Here is a 23,047-nt window from a genome sequence, read left to right as displayed (position 1 = left end):
TAGGGGCATGGGCAGGTGGATGGAGCGTGGTTGCAACAGGAGGCGTGAGTTTGGGCAGGGGCACGTGGCGCGGATGAGGCCACGTGGTGCGAGCGGGGGCGGCGTGGTTGAGGGTGGGGTCCATCCTAGAGCAGAGGTGCGCAGTGCACTGAGCGAGCAGACGACGCGTGCGGGGTCAGCATGGGTGAGGTGCAAAGCGAGCGAGCAACTTATACAGGTCTATTTGGATGGACGGACAGACGGCCTATAAGCAGCATTACCGTAATCATATAGCACACTTGATCACAAATATTTTACATGTAATCCAATGATGTGGTAGCTATGAAATTGTGAGATTAGACTATACGCTGAGGGAGATTTCATCCATCGACCAAAATCTATGAAGTTGATGCGATCTCAATAGACACCATGCATCGACACTCCTCAGGAGTACCTCCAGCTTGCGTCTCTTCAAGATCAACCCTAGAGGCAGGAGTGGGTATAGATCTAGGGCTAGGGCAACTGTCGTGGCTCGTACTCCATCTATCTCATAATATTTATTGATCTAGCCTTTTATTTTATACTAGTCTCAAATTAGAGTAATATACATCATGGGTCCTTAAACTTGTCTTGGGGTGCCACTTAGGTCCACAAACTCTTAAATCGTACTTCTGGCACCCTAATGTTATTTAAGTATGCCACTTAGGTCCATAACTCATCGGAACAAGGTTTTGGTCGACGTGGCATGGATAGCGTGGCGCAAGCGCACAGGGGCACGGGCGAGCAGCATGCACGAGCAGCCGCTGCGCAGCGAGCAGCATGCATGAGCAGCCACCTTTGCCAGCATGTGTTCGGCCTATGTTGTTGCTGCTGCTGCTGCTATGGTGGCGGCTAACCTGTGCATCGACGCTCGTCGGTAGCGGTGCTCGCCTGTGCAACCGCGGCAGCTGCTTGCTCGTGCACACCAAGCATGCCCTCGCTGCAAACCTACAGAGCCTAACGGAGAGAGTAGCCATGCGTCACTCACTCCTTGCCCCTCTTGCCAAACACCGCCCTGGTCACGGCCCTAATGCCCCCCACCCACAGCTCCGCAGCCTCCTCACCGCCCTGGCACACGAAGTGCACCTCCCACCCTATTGCAGTCACCACACGGAATAGACCCGGCTCACATGCGTCTCCCTTCCGCTGCCTATGCTGCTGGAACACCGAGCTGCCACCGACCTCGGCCTCCCGGCAGATCACGTTGTGCCGGCTTGACCCACCCCACTGGAGCACGCCCGTCACAACGACCAAGCGCAGCGACTTGCCATGAGGCCTCCCGTACCCGCCCTTGGTGTGGTTCCTGACATGCGTGCCTTGGAGGACCACCTGCCGGCCTAGCTCATCCATAATCACGTCCTCGGTCTTGCTGAACCTCACCATGGCCAGCGCTGCTCACGCCAGGGAGAGCGCCGTCTCGCCGCGCGATGTCTGAAGGTCGTAGCGAGCACCGCAGGAGATGAGAAGCTCACCCACGCCCACATGGCCTTCCCTAGCATCAGCGGGGTGTAGCCATAGCCATCGGGGATATTCACGTCACAGCCCGTGCTGGCGAGGTGCCTCACGGCACAGTGAAGCGCATAGAATCCTCCAGGCATGCCCTTCTCTAGTGCGAACTCAAGCATGACCAGCTCGAAGAAGTCCCTCTTCTTGCTCTGCTGTGCCAGCCCAATGGTCGTCTCGCCGCGCTTGTTGCTCAGCTTCACGTTGGCGCTAGCGAATACGAGGGCGCGGAAGGCCTCCACGTTGCCCATCTTGGCAGCAGCCATTATGGGCGAGCACCCATCCAAATCCTGCTCGTCCACGTCCATGCCTGACTGAGCGAGCAGCACTTCCATCATGGTCGTGTCGCCGTAGAGCACACCGAACATCAGCGGGGAGAACACGTTCCGATCGCTCGAGCATGGGATGGTCCCAGACCGAATCATGCCAAGAACAGCCCGTTCGAAGTGGGTCTTCCACCCCCCAGAGGAAGCGACGGAGGTCAGGGAGTCACCAGTCGAGTTTAACAGCGCGACGTCTGCACCAGCGGACACGAGAACTCCGAGTCAGTCCTCGCGTTTGTGGCGCGAACAGAGGATGGCAGCGGTGTCGTCGGCCTCTACCCTCGCGTTCACGTCACAGCCCCTGTCAACCAGCATCCGTAGGATCTTCGGCTGGCCGAGGCGCGAGGCGAGGTGAACCGGCCTGGACTGTTGCTCCTGGACGTCTTCACGGGAGCTTCGGAGTCTGCACCGGACGCTAGCAAGGTCTGGACGGCACCGGCGCTGCCACAGAGGATGGCGTGGTGGAGGAGCGTCCGGGCGAGGCGAGTGGCAGTCGATGTGTACTCGCTACGGAGGAGCATGCGTAGGATGGTGCGCGTGCCTGTCTAGCTGCTCGTAACACACATTCGCATCGGGAGCCGATGGCGCAGAACAACGGAAGGAAGAGGAAGGAACCAGCGGCGGCGACACCCTCCCCCTCGGTGAGCCTCGCAGGCACGACGGCTCGCCTCCTCGGCCCTGCGACGCTGCGCGAGCACGACCTTTGCGCCGCTGCGCCCAGCTCCAGCGGCCGGCACTCGGCGACGGCGGCGGCATCAGGGACGCCGCGAGCGCGGCACCTCGGTAGCCCGTGACAGGCACGGTTTGGGAGCCGTCTCGCTCGCGCGCGGCTGCTCATGCATGCAACTTGCGCCGTGCCCCTGTGCGCAGCCGCGGGCTCGCTTGCGCGGCGGCGGCTCGTGCATGTTCTTGTGCGGCTGCTCATGCATGCAGCTTGCGCCGTGCCCTTGTGCATGATGCTCGCCCGTGCCCTGTGTGGCTGCTCATGCATGCTGCTCGCTGCGCGGCGGCTGCTCGTGCATGCTGCTTGCCCGTGCCCCCTATGCGCTTACGCCACGCTGTCCATGCCACGTCGACCAAAACATTGTTCTGATGAGTTATGGACCTAAGTGGCATACTTAAACAATATTATGGTGCCAGAAGTACGATTTAAGAGTTTGTGGACCTAAGTGACACCTCAAGACAAGTTCAAGTACCCACGATGCATATCACTTCTCAAATTAATTGTCATTCTCATTTTACTGCACACTTCTCTTATACCAGTGTATCTCTATCTCTATAATATATCTATCTTTTTAGAGCCATTTGGCAGGGATCCAGATTCTAAAACATTTCGAGTAACATTAATTCTCCGATGAATTGGAATCACTTATGAAATCATTTGGCTATTTCATTGGATTCTCGAAACTAGAAGTAGAATCCGAAGAAACCGGATTTTTTCCGGTGTTTCTCTGAACTGTAGAAAAATAAGAATCGGTTTCAAGAAATTCTTTCTAAAACGTGGCGTTTAATCCGAAACGTTGTTCGCTACCAAACACGTGTTCCTTTAGTTTTCTGGCCCAATATGATATGGCCCTCGGTGTCCCAGGCCCCAACTGACAGTCCACTGAAGCAAAGGGCCGAAGGCAATAGCGCTTGGGCTTGCCTGCCTGGGCACCTGGCTACGGGCTACCACGTCAGCACGTCGGGACCGCCACCTCTCTCGCTGGTCGTTCTCCTTTCGTCTCCCGGCTCCCCTAGTCGCCGTTGCATCGGACAAGGAAGGCGGAAGGGCATCCGGCGGTGAAGCATCTAATCGGAGCAGGCCGTTGTCCCTCCGCCCGCGGCCGCGCTACTGCTGGTCGTCAAGTTGTAGGCGGGAAGCCGGGGCGCCGGCCACTGGCTGCTGGTCAGCACGCGCACACAGCAGCAGGGTGGTCCGTGGTCGCCGCGGCCTCCGGCCGGCAGCTGGCACGCGGCCAGGACAAGTCGACAGCAAGCCAGACCCAACTTCAGTCTCCAGTGAGGCAGCAACAGCAGGTTAATTCCCAAATCCTAATCTTTATTTCAATGTTAAATTCCCCAATCGTGAAATCCTCATGTCACCTGCCTTTTGCCAATTCCCATGAATAATTATGTGTCTTTGTTAGTTTTTGTAGAATGCAGAATGAAGAGGACAATGACATTGAAATTCTATTTTTAATGAAGTGTGAGAGGCGAGGGCAAACCAAACCTTCATTAGTTAGGTACGCCGAAGGCGGAGGCGGCGCCGAAGACGGAGGTGTCATAGGCGGTCGGCAGGGGCCGCACTGACAGCACCGGCCTTCACCTCGATTGCTGCTGAAGCTCATCCTGGGCACGGTGAGCTGTCCAGCGAGACAGGCATTGTCTAGCCTGACCCGTTGATGCTGTACCCGGACGCTACGCATGGTCGCGACATCACGGAGGACCCAATGTTGGAGGAGTTTGCTCGCCAGTAGTCGGATCGTCGCTTGGCCTTCTCTTGAGCGCCTGTTGTCACCACCGGTGGTCCCCCAACCACAAGATGAGGCCCCAGTAGTCGTGGCCACCTAGCTGGAGGATGAGGACCCAGCGGCAATGGTGTCCGGTGCGTTGCGGACACCACCTCCGCGCCCCATTCACTGGGCGGTGGACTCACCCCCTACCAGCTCACCGCCAGTGGATACCCACCTGGCTGAGGACAACGACGACTCCGCCAAATGCCGCCTCGATAGCTTCATCAACGAAGTGACACGTAAGAGGGACTCTCCACTGATTCGTGAGCCTCCAATGCAGCCTCCTGCTAAGCCAATGATACCGCGGCGGAGCAGGCAGTTGGAGGCTCAGCCCCTCTCTCGAGTACCTGCTTCCAAGTGAGGTGAGTTGATGATCATGCATCGCATGGGCTTCACTAAGGGTCCATCAGCGCCATCCGTGTCGGAGCTCGAGGCCTATGAGAAGCTCTTCGGCGGCGACCTGACTGTGTCCGAGGCCGAAGCGCTTGACGAGCTCTTCCCGGCTGTGTCCAGGTAGTTGTGAAGACGCAAGGCCACCTCCTAGGTCGCACCGTTGTGTAGGTTTTGGTTGCTTCCTTTAATGTAATATCGAGTCTAGAGGTCTCTTGCTAGGACGGTCTGGCTACGGCTGTGTTAGGTTAACCTCCTGCGGCGCTCGATACAAGCGCGTTGTATGTTTGCCTAAATTCTTCTACCTAATACAATGATACGCAAAGCTTTTGCGTATTCGAGAAAAAAAATGTTTTCATCAAGTATGCTGTGGATTGCATGGAATTGAGATAGGAGTATCATCTAAACTTATGCATTTATGAGGTAGTTTGTTTATCTATCTGTATTATACCTAGTGTGGGTGGTATTTGACAAGGTGCTGGTGGTTCACATACTTTGATAGTAGCCCAAGGTGTGAAAATTGACCAGCTCAGCCACTAACCTTAGGGGAAGCGACCAAAGAGGGGGAGACATCTGGGGAGGCCCCTTCTGTGTTAAACCCGGTGCTTGATTCTGAGTCGCACAATTCTACATTTTGTTGACGGCTAGATTTGTCAGGGTTTGTCATCTTCTCTGGAGGGTTCAGAACCACCGTGCAAGAATTAGCTATCTTGTGAGGAGTACAATAGGAATGGATGATGCTCAAGGGTACCAAGAAGGAGATGACCACGACTTGGTGCTGCAGAAACAAGAATGGATCAAGTATGCCTTCGTCCACCTTGCACCACCTGTTTGTAATAATCTCTTCAGTCTGCCAGGACTTGACTCATATATCTTGCTGGTGGTTTGGCCATACAGAACACAAGACATGCTCAAGAGTAAACTTATTCTTGAAGATGAATTTGCCCGGAGTTTACCTTCGGTGGGCTCAGGTTCAGATGAACATGAAAGTTGCAAACTGAAGTATATTGGTGGGACTGACATTAGCTTCTTAAAGGAAGACCCAGCCACAGCATGCGCCGCTGTGGTAGTCCTCAATGCCGATACTTTAGAAGTTGTCCATGAAGAGTTCAATGTTGTTCGACTGCAAGTGCCATATATTCCTGGATTTCTTGCATTCAGAGAGGTATTATGCATTTTTTGGGCGTGCAATTGTTTTCATCCAAAATTTTCTGTTTTTTTTGCACATTTCATCCAACAAATAAGTTGTTATCACTGCTGCAAAAAGTGTGGCATGCCCTGTTGCTAACTGTTTGTTCTTCTTGCCTCTAAAGTCTAGAGCCAAGGGATTCTAGTATGATCAATAAAAAATCATAGATCTTGAGATAGGTGCATGTCTTTCAAAAATTCTTTCTTTTGTGGTCACCGATCAAAATGTATGATATATATTTTCATATTACTGTTAAAATGTACCAACATGTATTCTGAACAAGTAAACGAGGCTATCTATCGTTACAGGCTCCAATTCTTCTTGGACTCTTGAAAAAGGTGAAGATCAATGCACCTCATTTCTACCCTCAGGTAAAAAAATTTCGGTTACTGTAACAACAAATTTAGGGGGAAAATTCCTGTATACTTCAGTTGGAAGTGATACCATCACTTTCTAAAATGTTCAGGTTGCATAAGGGGCCATAGGAAACAAGGCATATGCTTTTGTTTATTATCATGTAAATACAATTACTGACTACTGGGGCTACGCATTTGAAGAATTCTACTGTTCCGGTGGTTATGTTTCATGACTATGAATCATTTTAGTTTATGAGATGTCTTGCATAATCACCATAGGATATTATAGCATCTTCTGAATTAATATATCTTTTAACTGTATTTGCCCGTGCCTTTTCTAAGGTTTACCATTCTGCCCTGGCAGTTGCTCATGGTTGATGGAAATGGATTAATCCATCCGCGAGGTAAAACACATTAACTGCTTGCTGATACTGGCAGTCTCATTTTCACAGTAATGGTTTCAAGTAGCTAGCTTATTGCGTTTAGCTACTTTAATGCTTTAATTGACAATGTTGGCATTTTGCACATGTAAACTTAGATTTTATAGATAGATTGTAAAATAATCTTTAATGTGTGCATCATGTTATTGGATTTCATAAGAACCTTAGTTAATTTCTTTGAAAGGAAATCTTGGTTCACTTTAGAAAGACTATTCATGTTATAGGACGCTGTCTAATCACATCCTCTGTGACCCCATTTCCTATTTTGAGAGCAAACTGCCTTAATATATGAATCCTCATTGGAAAGATTTGGTGAAATAGACAATCTTTCTTAATTGTGCTAGGCTATTAGTATTAGTATCCATTGAAAATGGAGCATTTTCTGTTTCTATGCTATTTTGAGAAAAGAATGCCCTCATAGCTGTGTGAATCCTGAGCAAGAAGACTTGGTGATATGGTTCATCTTGTCTGATATGCATATAAATAACCCACAAAGCTTCAAGAATGTAAAATCAACATAATCTGTTCTTTATATTCTTCATTACATTAGTTTTTTAATATATGTCGTTGGGTCACCCTCTAACTTATGCATTCAGCAGGTTTTGGCTTAGCTTGTCATCTCGGCGTCCTTGCAGACGTTCCTACTATTGGAGTTGGAAAAAATGTAGGTTACTTCACTGCAGTAGTGCAGTTTCAACTCACAAGTACATCTATAGATATCCAGCTGTTGGGAATATTGTCACTGAATTCAATTTCTCAGTGTTTCCCTTCTTTCAGAGAAGACTAATCTCAATGTTTCAACTGCATAGCTACATCATGTAGATGGCCTTAACCAATCAGAAGTCAGAAGGCTGCTTGAATCAAAGGAGAACTGCAACAAGGAACTTATTTTGTTGACTGGACAGTCTGGGACAAAATGGGGCATGGTAAGAGACTCCACATCAGACCTAAATGTCTTTTCTGCCTAGTTAAGCTCGTGGAACTGAATAGTTCATTTGTGCCAGGCGCTGCTGTCCTGCCCTGGTTCATCAAAGCCAATCTATGTCTCAGTTGGGCATCGCATTTCACTTGATTCAGCCACGGAGATAGTCAAGTCCTGTTGTAAATACCGTGTTCCTGAGCCTACAAGGCAGGTAGGGGTAGGATTGCCTTTCCGAAGAAGCAGGCTTTGATATAATGTGCATGATTATTTCTTGAGTCGCTAATATGATAGGCCTTTCGTTTTATTCTTTAGGCGGATATAAGATCAAAGGCCTTCCTGCAGAAGCTCCAAAAACCACGGCAATGACGACAAGACTAACTTTTCTTCAACGTAAGCTGTAACAAGACTGGACACATTGGGATCTTGATTTTCCTCGCTGTAGTTGAATTTTCAGAAACAAATGTGTAACATGTATTTGGCGCTTCAACATGAAGCAACTTCTGCACATCTCTAAAACAGATTGTCATTGCCAATCTGTTTGATCATTATTGCCAGCTGTGAGGTTACCGTGGTTTGTAAAACAGGTTGTGATGCTTCACTTGATCAGTCTGGATGTGTGCATCTGTTGCTGCCCAATTATCAACGAGCAAATAATAGAATCAAAGCAGTTTGATCGACTCAGCTCCAAGAACACCATCACAGGCATACCAGAGATGTCCCTAAAAGGCTAAAACTTTCCAATGCCGTGAACGCTGGAGAAATAATCTTGCGGTCAAAAGCAATGCAAATCCAGTTCTGAAACTACCAAAAGCAGGCGTCTGTTTCTATGATTTCCGGATTCTCGATCGTAAAAGCGGGCACCGTTAGCATCTGAAACTTAGGAGTTCAGTAGGTAGCATTTCCGTGCGTTGCTATGGGACAACTAAATTTTTGTACTAAAAACACACGGATCGCATGATAAGATAACAATATTGTGAAATTAAATACCGACGTTAAAACGACATTTAATCCAAAAAGCAAAGTTCGTGAAATTAACGCAGTCATGGAGAGCGCGGCGTCGCAGGCTTACAAATTCTATTGTATATCTATATAGACCTTTCCGTGATGCGGGTAAGATAATATTTTATATCAACAGAAAGAAATATCTGATATTCATTTCTTTCGTCCGCTAGTAAATCCACGAATAAGTTCCACCACATCACAAGGCTCACATTTTAGTGACCCCTGATCCTGAGTAAGTAATGCCCTGCCATGAATGGCCACAAGGATCACCACTATTCGCCTGCCAACCTCTGAGCTGCCCATGAGAATTCAGACAGGTGAAGAGCGTATATTGCCTCGGGCTAACACCACGATCACATTTTAGGTGATGCAAAGTAACAACCAAACGTGGTATAAAATAAGGAGTGATACAAACTTACAGGGTTATTATATCATTATCCAAAAAGGATCAAACTTATGTTGTCCAATACAACAAGGATTAACTTAATCTATGCCTCGATATATATTGTGTTTCTCTCCCCGTCCAACCTAAGACCAACTATCCAGTTCCAGTTAGCAGATGCTGTCGAGCTTCCCTACATTGAACCATTTTGTTGTTGAGACAGAAACAACTCAAGGCTAGATTTGCAGTGCTGTGCATCCAAATATGGTTGATATTTGCATTTTCTTGAGTGAGAAGTGGGAACACATGCATGTTGCCTGGTGAACAGTCATATGGTTCCATTCCCATGGTAATCGTTTCTGAATCACTCATGTAAACGGTAGAAAATGCAATTGTAGAATTGCCCCTGCTCACAGATTGATCCTAAAAGGAACTCATGGTTTATTCTACATGTATTGACCGCCACCCAAAGACAATAGCTATTCCACTCTAATACTGTGTCGGTAGAATAGAGAAGCCAACAAATGATATGGCAGTGGTTTGATGAGACTATAGATACACACATGCTCAGTTTCATGTATCATGAAAAACTTTCGTTGACGAGCATGTTTTTTACTCTGTTCTTCATGCAGCCCTCTTTTAGATAATCAAGACTGCATCAAGCACTGGTCTACTCTGAGGATAGAGAAGTTGACAGCCAAGGAAAGATCTGTCCTCCCGTAATGCCAGGCACACCAAGCCAAAGGAATAAGAATCTGAAACGCACACTTCTAATGATGGCTCTGCTTCACCAGCAATGATCGGATTGGCTGCTCTTGGTCTGCAAAATGCATCACCACAACAACAATAATTCGATTTCATGGCTTCAAATATCATGAGCTGAAGAAAACATGAAAGCAAAATATTTAGTGAGGTAGCTTATTATCAGAGGATAGTGCTACCATCGGTGTGTGTTACCAGAATATAATTTTGCAAGCTAACAAACATCCAACATTTAGGATAAAATAATTATGTACCATCAAATTTATAAAAAGAAAAGCCTCACTTCACATCAAACTTACCAGTATAGCATTTTTAAACCAATACTGCCAACTTGCTCGAAATACAGGGTCAGCACAGAATAAATACAGAGAATAAGCCAAGTGGTAATAATATTTTCCACATGCTAAAATATTTTCTCTTTGTTAAATAAACAACAAAGTTATCTGGTGAGCTGCTTGTGTTCTCACCTAGGACACACCTCTTCACCAGAAATGAAACAGTAGCGTCCAATACCACCAAATTGTCTGCCAAGAAATGTTGCACAATTTCAGGTCATGTAATATAAATTGCATTTATAACTCAAGGTCTTCCATATAACCTATAGACTGTAGATAGAGTTTGTCTATTTTTTTTATCTCGTGTAATGTAATCCATGAATTAATTAGAATCACAGTTCTAGATATTAACTGAGTTACATGTCACAAACAAACTGAATGCATCTACTCCGAATTGCAGTTTACGAACTGTTTCACAAAAATTGTTGCGCAAATCAGATGCCCAAACGAAACATCTTACAAGCTAATTGATTTTGTGGATTTACTGGAAAAACAAATCATGACTCCTAGAGCAAACCATAGAGTGCAACCTCTTGATGCCTCGTCTGAGTCCGAGGTCATGACGAAATTGACGCCGCAGCCCCTTCTTTGCCACTGCCTCTGTCCGTGCTGCCACTGCCATATAACCGAGCCACGGATCCTGAATTGCAGCCTGTTGTGGGAACCAGCGGAGGTGCCGTCGACGTGGAGGTTCTAGGAAAGCAGGGTTCTGCCTGCAACAATGGGACAAGACCTGCAACAATGGGGCAAGATAATGAATCGGCTATAGAGTGAATAGATCGGCAATGGTGTAGTCCGGCGACTCGATGTCATTAGCTGCCCCGTACCCCAAACCACCAGCGAGTTTTCTAGTGAATCAACGGCATTACCTTGGTCTCCTCCCACGGTGCGGTACCAAGGCACCAGATCTGCCGATAGGGCCTGTTGGATGAGCGGGCGTGTGAGGCGGGAGTCATGGATCGGAGTGGGAGCGGGGTAGTAGAGGAGCTATGGTGCCGTTGAGGCCTACCACGGCGGATGCCTAGACATGGCGGCGGTAGGGAGCGGGCGAGCGTTAGGAGGGCCGCGAGGAAGAGGAGGCAGAGGATTGGCAACCTAGCGATCCTGCTGCGTCGCGTCGGGGCAGCGGTGGGCGATCGTGGAGGCGGCGGCGTCCGGTGGCGTCGGGTCGGCAGCGCAACTCCAGTGTCTGGTGGCGTCAGGCCGATCGATGGATCGAGATTGAGGAGGATGGAGCCAAGGTCACGACGAGGAGGCCACGATGTCGTGAGGTCTCGCGAGGGCATCGCACGAGGCGGCGGTGTCGCGAGGAGGAAGCCGCGGTCTTGCGGTCTCGCGAGGGCGTCACACGAGGAGGAGGAGGAGGAGGAGGCGTCGCACAAGGAGGAGTGGGCGCGATGAGATGGACGATTCGGTCCCCACCTGCCGGCGCTTTGAAAGAAGAGTCGTGGTCGCACGTCGTTGGCAGAGAGGCCGACCCAAAACAAATGTCGCACCAAAAAGTGTCCACGCTTTGTTCTTTTTAGTTGTAGGAGAGATATGCGTGCCCGTGCGTTGCTACGGGATACCTAATAATTTATAGTAAAAACACAAGGATAGTACGATAAGATAACAATACCGTAAAAATTAAATACCAACGTTAAATTGACAGTTAATCCAAAAAGCATAGTTTGTGAAATTAACAGTCACGGAGAGCGCGGCGTCGTAGGCTCACAACTCTACTGTATAGACTTTTCCGTGATGCAGCTAGGATCATGCCCGTGCATTGCAACGGGAACAAGATAATGCCACGATAATTTAAATTCGATCGTGCGTTGTATTGTTAAAAAATGATTTCGACCGTGATGTTCGCAACATTCCGTTTGTAGCCCATAGTTGTAATTTTGGATGGAGACATTTATTTAAATACCCATGCATCTCCTACTCACAACAATCACAAACCATATTTGTAGTTACATATATAGTTTTTTAGTTTAGTGCCCATACTTTGCCTAAATACCGGCTGCTCCAACAAATCACCAGACCTCTCACAACCCGGTGGTGAAAGCCTGCAGTGCGGTGAAAGCCTACAATGCCATGAAAATTAATCACTCAATTTATGCTCATTGATGCCTCCTTATGTACTGTCGTCATTCTACAAAACCATGGAAAGCCTCATGAAGGAAGCCTCATGTTAATGACAAGAATAAGCCTTTTGCAGATGATGGCATTCCGAAGGAAGAAAAAGATTGGTATCAAACAATCCCTACTAAACTTTGGGCCCAACACAAGGCCTTAACCTAAGCCTAACAGTCAACAAGCTACTAATGGCAGTTAGGAACGACACAAAAAGGGTGGAGGAGGTTGAAGAAGGGGTTTTGTGTGCGACTATCTTAGGTTATCATGCCCATAATATAAAAAATATGCACCATTTTTGCCATGCATGGTCTGGACACCATACCATGAGTACAATCATTTTCAATTTATGTGGAGGACCAGATATTCAGATTATCAGATGAGTAGAAAAGCACTGAAGCACCCAAAAAGAAACAAGCCTTGTCCTTTGTCTACAATGTGAGATAACATTGCATCCATATATTCGCTACCAGTAAAGCAGATAATCGGTACTCATCATGGGAAATCTCCAACCAAAAGTTTATCTCCACTCTCCCAATTTCAAAAAAGAAAAACCTCACTCAATAGCCTTAAAGAAAATTATACCACAAACCTTGATTGCTGGTTCAACTTCTCTTAGCCCATGCTTGTCCAGATATTTCAATCACGTTATGCAACATCAAGTCAATTCCATATGAGTTCAGTAAGATCTCTTTCAGCAACCTTCTCAATTTCCTGCAATGAGTACCGTAGCAGTTCACAAATTGCTAATCCATCATCAAACATAGGAAACATATGTAGTCTAAAAGTGAAAAGGAGTACAATTTTTCTACCTTGTTCTTTACAAACAGGAGAATGTATAAATAAGTACTCCATCTCAAATAAATTGGCAACACATACATTGAAGGTAGCTGTAAACCAAGAAAAATAATATAATTCTTGTTGCATTGGTCCTGTCATTATGACTATTTCTTTTGCCCTATGAAATGAAATCCAAACTAATTTTTTTCCACTGCATTTGTAAAGGAACAAAAGTCAATATATACATCACAACTTGATTTGACTTCAATGGTAGTAGTAAAAATAGAGAAACCTGATCTCAATGGTAGTAGTCAATATATACATTAGAGTCCTTCAACTGCAGTTACCAGTAAATAGTACAGATCAAGTACCTGCAAACGCACAATTGAATCAAATAAAGAACCTTTCTGAATATGCATTTATTGTACCAAGAACGAATTGGTCCAGGGATGGGAGCAGATCGGAACCCCCAGCACCGTTCATCTCCTCCGGCTCCTCTTCCTGTGAGGCGATGAACAGATCGGAACCCCGGGGCGGACCGAGCCCACGCACGGATCGATCCAGGGATTGGCGGACTGGGAGAGCAGATCGATCCGTGCACCCTGAGCGGTGCAAACCCTAGCGATGGACAGAGAAACTGGAGGCGAGGGTGGGAGCTTTATCGACGCAGGAGTTGGCAACGTCGACGGAGCCATGATGAAGGCTCGCCGCGCCTTAGTGGATCTGCGCCACCACGTGATTGGCCGACGTGGCCGCTGCCGCCACGGCTGAAGAGCACTCCGCACGCCGCCTTTAGGAAGCCGCTCGACAGGGCCTATATATTTATTTAATAACACAAATTCACCGGCTATCACAAAGAGTAAATCAGATATAACACGCTAAAGGTTTCATCCAAAGTGTTGTATATTTATTTAATAACACAAATTCACCACAATGAGTATCAGGCATGATCAGGGAGCAGAAAAAAAAAGATCAAAAGAACAGAAGACATGAGGTAAGTACAAACCTGTATATTGCAAGAAAAGTTTCATGTATGGTTCCAGCCATAGAACCCGCTATGTATGGGTAATATTTGACATTCGTAGCCACAGAAACATAGTTAAAAACTATATATGGAAATAGAGAAATCCTTAGTAATGCAACAACCTTAAATTGATGATGCCAATCTCCTTCGCCAGCAAGCCTCACAAAAGCTGCTTTCTTTGGCCACTTCTCCAACCATCTCTGCAGAACAAATAACAACCATATTTTCAAAACTAAGTAATTTGCTAATCTGTTTCCTATTCTATTTGGATAAAACATAAGAAAAATGACAGTAATTGACTCACATGTATCCTACAGTGGAATGCAGAGCCTATAAAATACAGCAATGACATGCTTATGCTCATCCCCACTGTGATTATCAAAAATCCATAAAGATATCCAAAAGTCATCCCCGCAAGCCACATGAAGGGCGAAGAAGGTAACAAAACACTAGGGAATAAGGTGATTGCGCCAAAACTTATTAGAGCAATAGCTGGTCTGCTGAAAGTTGTTGATTCCTAGTAAAGAATAGGTGCAACAACCTACAATGACAACATGGAAATCAAGGTCAGCAAGAAACTAAGAACGCAATCCAGGGATATCTGGGGCATCACAAGTAATTAAAGAAAGCCAACACGTCTATTCAAGTGGACTATAAGGCGGTCACACTAAATTGGTGCCGATAAATAGATGATGCAACCAGCTTATTCACTCAATTCAACAGAATGGAACTGTAAGCTTTCTGATCAGCTGAAATGAAGATGTCACCATAACACGAATGATCATCAACTTCCCGGGAGAACTCTCTCATATAATTTACTTTGAAGTGAAGCAAACAAGTAGCGTCCACAGGCACATGACCTCTAATTACAGCTGCTCCTTGCACGTGCTATTGACTTTATTGTACATAAGTGTCTGATCTGACTTAATATTGTAAACCTTTGGAAGGGATAATAAAGTTTAGTTAGTAATTGTAGGTAGAGTTGTAAAAATTAATTTGAAAACAATTTCAATCCTTTTTATAACCAGAAATATCACAACTAATAGCATTACCAGTCCATTCCAATCAATTTACGTTGCAGTGCAAGCACAGATGGAGCATCAGTTCATATCTTAGATATAAAGGCCAATCACAGGCAATGATTAGAATTAACAGAATGTTATGGCTCATTGGGGCAAGATTTTTTGTTTTCCAAGAGTCATAGCACACTATGACAATTTTAAGTCTACTCTACAAATTCACATGACACCCTCATCCAATGTAGACACCCAAAAAAAATTGACTTCCAAAGAGATCAATTAATATTCTGTGTCATAATATATTAAAATCCTTGAACACTACAATAAAATAAGCTAGCAAAGTGTAATTTATCACCAACTACATCAACATCCAATGAAAACATATTGCCAAAACAGACTTGTGGATTATTCCTCCTAAAGTTAACTATGGACAGAAAATAGAAAACTATTTCTACCAACTCTGGGGAATAGCTTTCACAACAGAGTTTGCTTCCAAGGAAGACCACTCAAGTGGGTCTAGAGTCAGAATGGTAGCACAAGCTGTACTTGTTCTAGGTATCACTTCCATGTGAAGTTGCTTGTTGCGAATACGATTTTCACAAACCAAAGTGGGTTTGTTTAATTAAGAAGGCCACCAAAAAATTGTAGCCATGATGCCCGTCACGATAAGGTTCACTGGAAATCTGTACCGCATCTTATAACATCCAAAAAATCAAGAACCAGTTGGTTTGTGAGACTATTCCTACCTATCCACCTTTTGGTGAAAGCACATACACTACTGGAGGTCCAGAGCACCATGCCTGCAGACACGACATATTGGGCCACTAAATACCAGTGAGAGGCATTGGCTGATGTCAAAACTTCAAGAATTGGCAAAGCATTTCTCCTTCTCCTATATTGCAGTTGGGAATAATGCTAAATGTGTTCTTTGAACAACGACATCCTATACGGTCCAGTAATCTTTAAAACTGATATCTCAACGAAATCTATTGGTATTCTATTCTAAGCTCTGTTTCAGATTGAGATCCTAAAACTCTTGACAACCTCATCCTTTTCCTGGTAATATTGGCAAAATGAAAATTAGTCATGTCACCTATTCTCATGAGCTAGCCACAAAAAAACATATAACAACACAAACCAAGAAAGGAAAAATGTTTCTACCACAAACAAACAAAAATATCAACAAATATCCAAGCATTCCTGCACAAATCGAAACCGCATCGCAACCGACGATTCGACGGACACAACAGGAGTAGAACTTAGAAGTGATAGGAAAGATCTCCCGTTCGCGAGCAATTTCTGCATGATCCGTGATGCAAGCAATCCCCCTCAAAGGAGGCGGCGGCGGAGGGGAGGGAGGAGGGACGGGGCGAGCCTTCTTGATAAGGAGCGGGCTGAGGAAGACGACTGCAGCAGCTCCGGCCCCAGCAAGGACGATCCCGAGCACGGCGACCTTGGCCCACCACCGGATCGCGCGGCACCGCAGCACCCTCGGGCACTCCGCCGCCGCGGCATCCCCCTCCCCCTTGGACGCCACCCCCACCTCCTCCGGGATCCTCACGTACTCGCCGCGTCTGCCATTGGTGGACCCGGGCGAACCCATCGACCGTGGGGACCCGATCAGGCTAGCATCCGTGGGGGGACGCTGCCCCGGATCGTGCTGGTGAGGAGCCGCTGGATCGGCCGGGAACCGAGCGGAATTGGGCTCGGGTTGGGCGGGTTCCGGCGAGCTCGACGTGATTGAGGGCAAAGGTTCGTCCGTGTGGGAGATGAGAGGAGGAGTCCGCGAGTCGCACGTGTGGGAGAGGGGGAGGGGAAGACCATGCGCGCGAGGGAGCGCAGAGCCGGGTCCACCGCACGAACGGGCGAAAGAGGGAGGTGACGGGCGCGCGGGATCGCACGGGGGGAGAGGCAGACCCAAAATAAATGTCGCACCAAAAAATATGCACGCTTTGTTCTTTTTAGTTGTAGGAGATTAAATTAAACCTAACCTGGAAATATATAAGCTGACATCGACGGACGACGGCGAAGTGCCATCACGCACTCCGCAAATTGCAGAGCCAGTAGCACTGACGACGCCAATAGCTGCATCGTTTGCTTTATGCCGTCTGCAGGATCCTTGTCGTTGCCGTACTCATCGTCGCTTCGCTACCCTGTCATCCTATCGTATGCCTAAACTGTATGCTGCTATATATACTCACAAAAGGATTTTGGAAATTTTCAGAAATCTAAACTTACGGTACTCTCTCAGTCTCACTGCATAAGAGTATACTTCAAGTCTCACCTCCATGTAACACTTGTGGCTTTGTGGTCCAGAGACGGCGCGTTACGATTGCCGGGGCAAGTGCGAGGACTTCAACTCTTTAAGGACTGCAACCACTCATGCAGCGGTGCAGGACGGTGTTCCAGTACCCCAAGGCCGGGCTGTGCTTACCGCCGTTGGGGCAGTACTGCTGCTGCATCAAGTAGCAAGTCGTGAGAACCAACGGTTCATACCAATTCCAGTTCCGCGGGCGTTCACTACATTCAAATCTAGTGAATGATTAAGCTTTTCCGCAACTTTTTATTTTTGTCAAAAAAAAAATCCGGAACTTTCCTTTTTTTTTAGGAAGTTGTACCTTTTCAGCTAGTCTCAGGCGCCCACGCCCTCTCTGCGCACAGCTGCATGTGGCCGCTGATATCACCGCTGATGCAGGCTAAAAAACAAATATTTACTTTAAATTGCTATAACTTTTGATCAGTGTATTTATTTTTAATCCCGTATGCACCGGTGTATTCTACGTAACGAGGTGAATAAAACGTAAGAGACTGCAGGGCGTGGGGCTAGTTCGGCCTCCATGCATTCAACCAACTGCGTCCTACATGCTCAACACTTCAACAGTACACCATGCTTAATAGAAAATGCTTACAAACCATAATTTATTCGCTCTATTTCAAATTATAAGTCATTTTGGCTTTATAGATACATAGCTTTTGCTATGTATTTAGATATACACTACGTTTAGATATATAGTAAAAATAATGTATTCAGAAAAGACAAAGCGTCTTATAATTTAGAACGGAGAGGGTACTAAATTGCTCACTTATATTAATATTTAATTTATTATAACTAACTTAAAATAACATAGAGTTAAATGCATGGTAGGTCCTTGAACTTTACGGGGGTGTCACTTCGGTCCACGAACTCTTAAAATGCATTTTTAGCATCCTAAAATTGTCTAAGTATGTCACTTAGGTCCACGAGCCTACATGGCATCGCCAGCGTGGTGCTTGCAGTTCACAAGAGTAGACGTGGCGGCACCCCTCAACGTCGCTGTAACAACCCGGGTTTTTGGAGAAGCCAAAAATACGAACTTTTTAAAATTTTTCCTGCAATATGTGAAGCATGTAGATGCTAGGTCAAACTAAGAACAATTTATAAATAAATTGTTGCATACATATAGAATTACTTGTAGGAGCTTGCCGGAGTTCTTTATCTGGTTTTGGGTTTCGTGTCGGAGTGCACAATCCGTAGCAACCCCTCTTAATTTCCTTTGGGACATCTCATAAATCCCCGTCACATTTCTTTCGAAGTCATCTGATCCAAAATCATAAAAATCACATCTCTAATTATTTTGAACTCCTCTTGAAATTCATTGTGTTGTACTTCAACTTCTCTTTATATTCCACATGATCTCTCTTAAATTCATTTCAAATTCCTTGAATCAATTTCCTCCAAGCCCACCGTCTCCTTCCCATTGGCCCAGCCCGCTCGCCCTTCACTCCTCCCTTCTGGCCCGCTCGCGTGCGCGTGGCCTGCTTGGCCCAGCCGACACAGCAGCTGGCCTGCCCCTCTCTCCTCCTTGCGGCCCGCCCCACCAGCCGGCCGGCCCAGCAAGCCGCGGCCCAGCCTGGCCAGCAGCCCCAACCCCAACCCTAGCGAGCAGACGCTCCCACGCCGCCGCCGCTCGGGTGGCAAAGCACGCGCCCGCGCTTCACCAGCTCCGCACCCCCCCCGCTCGATGCACGCCGCGTGGGCAGGAAGCGCAGACCCCAAGGATCGCCGCCATCCGTGACCCCGGGCAGCCCTAGCCCGTGGGCATAAGTAGCCGAGCCACCATCGCCCCATCTCCATCCTGTCCGCCGCCACAGCAGCTGGCGCCTCTCCCGAACTCCCTCCTCCAGCCGCCGCTCTTCCTCACTGGTTTCTCCACCTCCTCGCCGTGATGCGCCAGTGCGTGGCAACGGTGCCCACTGTCCGGAGCCGCCCACGCCGCACTCATGCAACCCCGTCGACGCCACCACCTAGAGCCCCCTCGTCCCCGTCAGGCCGTCGCACCGTCGACTTCACTCGCAAGCCCGCGGTGGCCTCGTCACCCAGCAGCGTCCGATCGACATGCCCCCTTCGCCGCCTTCATCACCTGGCCATGACCGCGACACGACGCCCGACCGGAGCTGCTTCTCCACCACTCCGTCGCTGCGTCGAGCCACCTCGCCACCGCGACGCTGATGGGCCACCGACGCCCCACCAGCCGTCCGTCCTCTGTCTTCTCGCGCTCAGCCTCGGCAAGCGGCCACTCCACCCCGACTGCACCGCGCCACCACAGCAAGCTGTGTGAGGCACGACATCGCATTCGACGGCGTCCCCATCCTCGCCAATTCCACCGATGAGCCCCTTTTTCCATGGCAAGTCTCCACCTTTCGCCTTAGCTCCCTGGACCGCACCCTACACTAGCTCAAGCCGCCGCCTTGGGTGCAGGAACAATCTCCCAGAGCCACCTCGCCGTACCGATGCTGCCACAGAGCCCATGACCACGTCGAGCCTTGGCCCCTATGGACCACGACGCTCGAGCCCCGGTGCCGCACCGACCGTGTTGCCACTCGAGCTCTCCCAAAGGAAGATGACATGGTGGCCATCTTCCTCCATCACGCGGACACACGCCGACGAGCCATTGGTGAGCACTGGTTTCCCAAGCCCCCACCTTTGTTCACGCCTGGTGGTCTGCCTATCCTGGCCTTCCACGCCGGCTTTGTCCCCGTGCCAACGCGGCCTTCCGAGGCGCCGCAGAGCATTTTGTGCCGCTCACGCACTTGCACGTCCATGCTCAAGGACTCGCCCCTCCCTTTGAGCCGGCATATTTTCCTGCAGGGGGCACGATGCCGCACCGGCCACCCATGGCCAGGCGCCATCTCACGCGCGTGTCGTGCACAGTGACACGAGACAGGCACCAAGCCATGGCCTTCCATCCTCCTCTCTGCTCCCTCGTCCATATCGGTCACAGGCGCCGAGGGTTGAGGCAATCGCACTCGCACAGCACGCGCACACCTCGCGGACACGTCGCGCAGAACTCTTCCGAGCCCCGACCGACCACGTCAACGCTGCTGGTCGGCACGGCACTGCACCGATTCGTCACGGCCATGACTCTCCTCTGCGCCACTATCCTACCACCCCAAGCCCCACGGTGAGCTTCCCCTGCCTTATCTCATCCTCACCGTCATGGACTCGCCATGAACGCCGACGTGTTCTCCCAACCTGGGAGGACCAGAAGCCAAGCCCTGGGCTCCACTGCACACTACGCTCACACACAGACCTTCAAGATCCCACGCGCGGCCTTGCCGAGCCCTGGTGGCTCGAGAACGCCGATGCCGCCAAGTTCCCCGATCACACACGGACCTAGAGCCTCGCAGCCATGAACGCTTACCCTCACCTTGCCAGACGAAGACCACGACCGAGCCTTTTATGGCCGCTCGCCGCACGGGCACGCATGCACTCACACACAAGCACCGGCCTAGGACCTTGCCTTGTTGCCACTGCCTGGACGAACGCACATCACATGCGTGGGTACCGTCGGGCGAACGCCTCCGCCCTCGCAAGCCAAGCCCTTTTGGGCCTTCCACTGAGCACCGATGAGCGACCTGCGGCCTTGCTCTTCTTGCTATGGAACATAGCCTCGCGGTGTAGCGCCGTGCACGCAGCCAGCTGACCACCGCGGCCACGCACGGCTGCCTCGTGGCCTTGACGCCATGGCATGCGCACACACCGGTCAAGCCCACACCTTTCGGCCTTGGTCGCCGTTCCGTCCCATCCTGCTATCGTGCGGCTTGTAGCAACACACACACACACGCAACCACTAGCACATAGTGCCTTGTCGCCCATGGCCACGCCGAGCGGCTAGACGCCAGTGAGCGCACGCACACCACCGCACGGCCTTGCGCGAGCCCTGTGCCCTACCCCATCCTTGCTGTGGCGCACACGCATGGCAGTGGACTAGACACTGCCGAGACCACCATTGCCGAGACCACATGGCCTCGCCGGCTAAGACCACCTGGTTTCGCTTGCCGAGACCACCGTTGTCGAGACCACCGAGGCCGAGACCACCATTGCCGAGACCACCTGGTTTCGCTTGCCGAGACCACCATTGTCGAGACCACCGTGCCGAGACCACCATTGCCGAGACCACATGGCCTCGCTGGCCGAGACCACTATGGCCTCGCTTGCCGAGACCACCATGACCCCATCTACCGCAAGCCGTACCCTCTGGACCATGAACCCTAGTCGTATGACTTACCGAGACCATGGAAAGCCCCATCTCGCATCTTTCCATATACGCATATCTATCTTGTTGGGCCCTATTCTTACAACCTATCTGTCCATGACTGTCTTATAGGAATTCACCTATCACCCAGCTATGGAATGTGCTACTCCGTAGTCATGTCGAATTGTTACGTCTTTCGGTCATGTTTGGTTCTTATCGCTGGTTGTTGGTGTTGTTGCCTGTGTGCCGAGCCTTCGAGCTGGCTGAGGGATCGTACCTCATTCGGACGCTACGATCGCGGGATCCATCTCGCCATGACCGTGATGCTGAGTGTAACTCGACCCCTCGCTTTTTAGTTGACTTCATAGTACCACGAGTGTGAGCTCCTGCCTTCGGCCCTAGAACATGGTCATGATGGATTCGATGTCGATACTAACATCGATGCGGATATCACTCACACGCCTTGAGCCTTCCAAGACCAAGTTCTGTGGGAGAAAACCTGGGAGTAAACAATCGTGGAATGATGAATGCCAACTCGTTGGCATAGCTTGTGGCCGCGAGTTCACCTCGCCATGACTATGGAGCTACGCCTCTCTTTCGCTTTTAGTTGCTTCTTCGTGCTCAAGCCCTTGTATGTTTGTACCCCGTTTGACCATCACGTTTCTCTGATTCTCGCGGTGATAACCGCACCGCTTCGAATCCGAGAGATATCTTAGTGCCGGTGCACCCAGGTCGGGTACCCTACGAGTGGCTTACGCACTTGGTGTTCTTGAGTGTCGCTCCTTCTGATGCCCCGTCTTTGTCGTGGCGTGTGCGTTAGAAGAAGTAGACCTTGCTCTTGGTTGTTCTTGCTCTTATTGCCTCGATAGCCGCTCTGTTCGATCCCATCATGCCCATGATGATTGGATCAAAGACTGGACTATTCCCTTTCGTTAGCAAAGCTATGGTCTAAGTCGTACCTCGGACCTGTGCGTGTCGACCCGATCGACCGTCTAAAACCATCTTTCCCAAAGATGTGTCTGAGAACATGACATGGATGTGCCTAGCTAACCCCGCATCTTTTGCCGTGTTGAGCGACTCTCTTTTCGGCTCCCGACGTTATTATGTCGTGTGGATCGAGGGGAACCGTTGATGTCCAATCTCTTTGCGCTACCGCTTTCTACCATAGCGGGTGAGCCAAAGTACGTTGGAGCCAAGTTACAATAGTGTTAATCATCCTTGTTGCTACTCGTGGCCAATTGTGACTTGCGGGATAAGGCTATAAGAGCCGAACCCCGTCGTTCTTCTTCTTGGGGCCCGACTTCCAATCCCCGTCGATTCAATGACACCGGATCGGAAGATCGTGAGCCGTGGTGTGCTATGGATAAGCTTTGGCTTAAACCATCTATCCTAAGGCCATACTGGCTTGGCCATGACTTAAGCTTGTGCTTAGCAAACCACCATTTGTGATTCTTGGCCCGAGGAAATCGGACAACCG

General features: G+C 49.0%; 1 protein-coding gene and 2 pseudogenes across 3 annotated transcripts; 1 reads left to right on the top strand and 2 right to left on the bottom strand.

Moving 5' to 3' along the window:
• Positions 1 to 1,002: 1,002 nt before the first annotated feature.
• Positions 1,003 to 2,600, bottom strand: LOC136526383 (uncharacterized; annotated as a pseudogene).
• A 1,127-nt stretch (positions 2,601 to 3,727) lies between these two features.
• LOC136528321 (uncharacterized) lies at positions 3,728 to 8,261 on the top strand. 3 transcript variants are annotated; one of them, XM_066521270.1, is made up of 10 exons: positions 3,730 to 3,863; positions 3,974 to 4,852; positions 5,387 to 5,530; positions 5,627 to 5,894; positions 6,227 to 6,289; positions 6,639 to 6,678; positions 7,314 to 7,378; positions 7,524 to 7,640; positions 7,749 to 7,847; positions 7,949 to 8,261. In XM_066521270.1, the coding sequence occupies exons 2-10, from the start codon at positions 4,710 to 4,712 to the stop codon at positions 8,000 to 8,002; spliced, it is 993 nt and encodes a 330-aa protein (XP_066377367.1). In that variant the 5' UTR covers positions 3,730 to 3,863; positions 3,974 to 4,709; the 3' UTR covers positions 8,003 to 8,261. The 3 variants fall into 3 exon arrangements, with proteins under 3 accessions (XP_066377368.1, XP_066377367.1, XP_066377366.1); XM_066521269.1 differs by having other exon boundaries at positions 7,719 to 7,847; XM_066521271.1 differs by lacking the exon at positions 3,974 to 4,852 and having other exon boundaries at positions 3,728 to 3,863; positions 7,719 to 7,847; positions 7,960 to 8,261.
• Positions 8,262 to 12,895: 4,634 nt separating this feature from the next.
• On the bottom strand, positions 12,896 to 16,727 carry LOC136526382 (uncharacterized; annotated as a pseudogene).
• Positions 16,728 to 23,047: the final 6,320 nt, after the last annotated feature.

The sequence above is a fragment of the Miscanthus floridulus genome, chromosome 19 (assembly GCF_019320115.1).
Source record: "Miscanthus floridulus cultivar M001 chromosome 19, ASM1932011v1, whole genome shotgun sequence".
NCBI classification, from domain to species: Eukaryota; Viridiplantae; Streptophyta; class Magnoliopsida; order Poales; family Poaceae; genus Miscanthus; species Miscanthus floridulus.
The sequence above is the reverse complement of the archived record's forward strand: the minus strand, read 5'-3'. Positions and strand labels throughout refer to the sequence as shown.

What these genes read in the sequence shown, in the direction of transcription:
- LOC136528321 (XM_066521269.1), top strand. Translation starts at nt 4,710, where the DNA reads ATGATCATGCATCGCATGGGCTTCACTAAGGGTCCATCAGCGCCATCC. An exon ending in CTCTTCCCGGCTGTGTCCAG is followed by an intron (nt 4,853 to 5,386) that starts GTAGTTGTGAAG and finishes TAGATTTGTCAG; the next exon opens with GGTTTGTCATCTTCTCTGGA. An exon ending in CTGGGACAAAATGGGGCATG is followed by an intron (nt 7,641 to 7,718) that starts GTAAGAGACTCC and finishes CATTTGTGCCAG; the next exon opens with GCGCTGCTGTCCTGCCCTGG.